Below are 5,224 nucleotides of genomic sequence, written 5' to 3'. Positions count from 1 at the left end.
AATGTCTTCAGTTGAATCTGGTGCCTCTGACAGTGACTGATTGTATGCAATCAATGATAATTAAACCTATCGATCCCATGGTTTCATGTCAGACCTGAACATCTTGCACTGACTCAGTGTTGCATCACCAGAAAATCATCATTTCTGAAGTTGGACTGTCAGGTTCTAAGATGAGGCTACAGACCACAGAGGACAACAGAAAGACAGGTAGAACTGGGGTCCATCCAGCTAGCAGGAACAGTGGCCTTTCTCGGTGATGATGGTCTTTTGGATGGACACACTCCTGGACTTGGAAACACATAAAAAACATCTGGGAACAGATCCCCAACAACTGCATGTTCAGAAAGTAGCACTCACCTTTCAAATATCAAATGTGTTTGTAGGACACTAGCCCCAGTGCCTTTTGTTTTCTGGTGGTCTGCAAAATTGTGGTTCCTTTGATGTCTGCTAATATGTAATATAATTGATTGATCAACCACGTGACTTTTCAAAGACTTGGAAAACTGGTGAGTGCTAAACTCTACTCAAAGTGAATTCAAGACCAGTCTTCTGTTAGTGAACCTGGAAATTTTCTGCTGACACCAAAAGGCATGAGGAGAACAGCAACCACCACTTTGTTTTTGTTTTACCAACTCAGAGACTCCACCACTGAACATGAGAACCCTCTGATCAGTGCTCCTGGCTTGGTGACCTTCAATTCTTTAAGTGTTGCTTGTAACCATTGAACACTAAAAATCTCAATTTCATGCAAAGGCAAACTGAAGCAGAAGTAAGTAAATGCTGGGATCTAATCTTTTAGATTTGTGGCAGCTATAGATTGTAGCCATATACTTTTGAAGACAGAAGGAGCCTTTGTAATTTTCACTTTGCATAAAACAAGGTGGAGTGTTACATTCATACCTTCGGGTGAGCTAGACTTTGAGTTTTACAGACTTCGGGTGGTGGAGAATCTGTCATATCCTCAGGTGAACTCTCCAGCATTAAAAATATGCAGCTTATCTGCAGTCAGAACTTGTCTGGCTTGAGCTACCAGTCTGTGAAGTGTTATGCATTTGTATTTTAAATTAAAGAGCCCTTTGCCTTATATATATTATTGTCCTGAATTTCTGTTTGGAGCTTTTTTCACTCACTGCTTTTACATTTCGTTGCTGTTCTGCTGCAAGAGTTCAAAGTTTTCAAATGAAAGTCTTATGCAATTCCAGGGGACAATGCTTTTCTCCTACACCAGTCTGTTTGCAGTACGGTATGGGGTGAAGGGAAATGCATGCACAACTCCCATCAATGCTGAATGTCAGCTTTAACAATCCCCCCCTTTCCCTCCTCCCCTCGCCCCCCAATGGATTATATCTAGGTCTTTTCGCCAGGGGCCTATATCCTAGCAGTTTGCCATTCTCTGATATTAACGCTGGAAGTTTTAATGAGCACAGGCAAAGGAGGGTGCTTAGTAACAATACAGACTACAACAAATACAGGATAAGCAGTTTGAGATTAGATTTCAGTGGCATCTTAATGACAACACCAAGATCTAGTTATTGCTCTGCGTAACTGTGCCGCTAACACAGATGCCAGAATACTGCAGCGCGTATGCACTATTGGGGTTTCCACTTTGGGAAGTGGGATTTTGGAAGCTAGCAGGACAAAAGGGAGAGGAAGAGGCGACAGACAGCATGGGGTCAGGACAGAATTTCTTCTAGCTGCATAACATATTCAGTCTGCTCAAGCAGCTTGATAGTATGGTCAAAGTGCCCTCTACTTGCATTAATTTCTGAGAATTTCTCTTGATCCCAACAGACTGGAGAATTACAGCAAAGATATTGGCACTGTTTATTAAAGATGACATTTTCTTGCTGGTTTTTACACCCTTTTTAGCTCCATTCACTCCCAGGAATGACAGGCATATTATTAATGGATACAGTTAGGCTTCAGAAATTACGTCTGTGTTTTTTTGAGAGGGGATTACTTAAACTAAGTACTGACTGGCCTTGAAAAGAGCTTTTCTCCTCAATGAGAGACTTATGGGACACTAATTTATGAAACCTGGCCGGCCAAAATAAAAAATTAAAGTTGTGAGATACTGCAAACTCCCCAAAACAATCTAAAGTCAACTTGCCTTTTGGGAACGACTGGCCAAGAAGCAGAAGGGAAAGGCTGCCAAAATTGGAAATGGATCCTCAAGCCCAAACCCTATGCAGTGGAGAAGAGAAAAAGCAAGTCAGGATCTGAACAGTTTCACAAGGGACATAAGAAAATGTCCCTCTTACCACTCATCTAAGATGATACCCTGGACAAATTCGGTGTGTTAGACACAAGCCCCTAAAAAAAGATCAGAGTTACTAGAATTTCATTCCTACACATGTCCCAAAACAGGGGGATAACCTTGTTTTCACTTGTGCCCCACTACTAGTACTGCCTTTATACTTATGTCCTATACTAGACAAGCTTTAGAAAGGCAGGATGACTGCACATTTTGAATGGGGACAGAGGAATGAGGAAATAAGACAGCAGACCTGTTTGAGTCCAGACAATGAATCGCTGGCAGAAATAAGAATAAAATCCCAGTCCTTCAACTTCTGTCTGAAGGAACTGTCTCTCTGACCTAACACCAGCTTCAGGAGCTACTTCACACACCATCCCATATCATGTTGCAAGTCTCTGAAAAAACACCAAGTGCAAAACACTGGCAGTTCATGTCCTGCTCCTTCACCTCTGATTGCCCATGCTGCCACAGAAAGACCCCAGTGAGCAAGGCACCATGGTCCCTTTACTCCTTTCTTTCCTATGTCCCACATCTTAGAAATAATCAGCTGCAGGAAAAGCGAGTAAACTGTTTTGATGTTATTGCATGCCCATTATTGCCAGGCATTGATTTATCACTGTGCGATATACTGCTCCTATACTGAATCTGCTTACTGTGCCACCAAAAGGTGATGGCTGGTCTGAAAGCTTCATAGAGGTCAGAGGCAGACTCAGCGTCAAAGAGGTGTAAAAATCTGTACATGCTAAGAATATCAGGAGTCGTGCTTTTGTCACCCAGTAAAATTTCAGCTCGATTCATATCTCTTATTCTCCTTGAGCTGATGTTTGCTATGAGAAGAAAATGACGGAACAAAAGTCTTAATGGTGCATGTATCAATGTCTCAAAGCCTTTCTCTCTCCCTTTCTCTATGAACCCTGGAAGCACATGTTCATCTCCCAGCAGGCCTGACTCAGCCCTTCTTCTTTCCAGGAAAGACACAAAGCTGCAGCTTTCTATACTGGCCAAAGAAGAAATACGAAACAAAGGACACAGAGGGCAAAGAAAAGCATTTCTAAGGGAAGGAGAGGCTTTTGATGAGAAAATAATGAAACACAAAGATAATGTCAGAGGGAGTAGCCACAGAGAAAACACAAAGAGCAAAGCTAAGGAGAGGTGGGAGGAAAATGCTGATGAGAGGCTAAAGGGAGGGGAGAGCAAAATGAAACAGAAAGGAGTCTCAGCAAATTTCCATAATGTAACACTGATGAAGCCTTTTATGATTATAGACAGGAATTCTCAGAAATGTTCCCTTGCAGGAAGTTTGCATACTTATATTTTAATATCTTGGAACGCTTTCCCAGCCTTGGTAGAAGTGGAAACATTTTTGCTAGTGCTGCATGCTCTAAATCTGTGCACCACCAAGCTCCATGGAGCATGATCACTGAGGTCTGCTCTGGAGGGACTGGCACATTGCCTCCAGGGCCATGTTGCCTCCAGAAAGTGTGACATCCCTGTGCTGAAACTGCTCTTGAGGAGAAGCAGGGTCAGAAATACACAGTGTCCTGCCAAAACAGTGGAGAAGCCGCTTGCATGGTACCTTCTGGGACCTGGACACAGGTTGGTTCTTAACCAGAGCCAGACAGAAATGTGAGCTGATTCAACCTGTGTGTTGGATGTAAAATACCGTGGAAAGTAATGAGAGTCTGGGCTACTTGAAGCAAAGACAAATCCACGAATCTGTATGGCCTTAAGCGCTTCCAGATATCTCAGCCTGAACCTACTTCAAGTCCAGACTCAAGCACCGACCCAGTGTGCAAACAAACAGTACGGATTATTGTTACTTACATACCACCATTTGTTTACCTGACTCTATCCTTTCAGAACTAGCTCTTGTAATATTTTCTCAGACTGAATGTTTGGTCGCAGCATTTCCCAAGATAGATCTATGCAATTATAAATAACAAAAAGGATTATCGTTGTCCCTGAATTAAAGGTATACACCACTGTTCAGTACTAATGACAAAAAAAAGACTACCAGAGAAATCACCTTACAGCAGAGAGGAAGCTTTTGAGCTCCACAGAGTGATTTTACCAGTCTTTTCCAACTGAAACCCATTTGGCTTTGTGCAGTTGATTTGCACAGAATAAGTCCATCTCAGTCACTTCTGGAGGACTGACACCAGTTGTCTAGTTTCTCTCTACGCTATGAAATGAGAAAAAATAGTCTCTGATCTCTTCAGGGCCTCTGCTGCAGACTTCAGGGGGGGGACTTTCCAGTGGATTCCCCTCAAAATTGCAGGAACAGTAATTGCATCCCCAGTCCAGGTTCACCAGCTCCCCAAAGCTTACTGGAAGGGACCGTAGAAGGTTGTTTCCCAACCAAAGCGTGTGCAGATTCCTTAACAGACAGACATCCTCGGGCAGCCTCTCCAGTGAGTTGAAGAGCAATAGCAACGTTTCCAGTTTCTCCAGATGCCGAATGCTGGGGGGGATTGTGCCTATTTTGTTGTCACTCATATCCAGAAAGGTGAGGCTCCTCAGCTGGCAGAGGGGTGCAGGTAGCTCGGTGAGGCTGTTGTTGGCCAGGTGGAGGCTTTGCAGCCTTTGAAGTGCCCCCATTTCTGGGGGCAGCGAGCTCAGGCTGTTGTTGCTCAGAGTGAGCCTCTCCAAGTGATGCAAACTGCCAATTTCGGCAGGGATTTTCTTCAAGTTGTTGGAGTCCACGTAGAGGCAGGTTAGGTTCCTCAAGTGGCTGATCTCTTGGGGGAGCAGCTCCATCCGGTACCTCAAGCAGCTCTCTCTTTCTGGGCTCATCTCCAGGACTTGCAGCTGGTCCAAGCCAAAGACCTGTGCAGGAACTGACGCCAGCTCTCTGCCTGAGATCTTGAGTTTCTTCTTCCCTCCATACTTTGGATCGTGCTCTGTAAGGTACCTCCAGAGTGGATCGGGGCCTGAAGAGGCACATCCAAAGGAGGTGGCTGCATCCAT

General features: G+C 44.0%; 1 protein-coding gene across 1 annotated transcript; it reads right to left on the bottom strand.

Annotated features, from left to right (window-relative positions):
* Positions 1-4,423: 4,423 nt before the first annotated feature.
* On the bottom strand, positions 4,424-5,224 carry LOC104289264 (leucine-rich repeat-containing protein 7-like). The gene has a single exon (XM_009888181.1). It carries the CDS (start codon positions 5,222-5,224, stop codon positions 4,424-4,426), a length of 801 nt encoding a protein of 266 aa, XP_009886483.1.

The sequence above is a fragment of the Charadrius vociferus genome, unplaced genomic scaffold (assembly GCF_000708025.1).
Source record: "Charadrius vociferus isolate BGI_N301 unplaced genomic scaffold, ASM70802v2 scaffold276, whole genome shotgun sequence".
Lineage (NCBI taxonomy): Eukaryota > Metazoa > Chordata > Aves > Charadriiformes > Charadriidae > Charadrius > Charadrius vociferus.
Note: the sequence above shows the minus strand (reverse complement) of the source record. Positions and strands in the feature narration are given on the sequence as shown.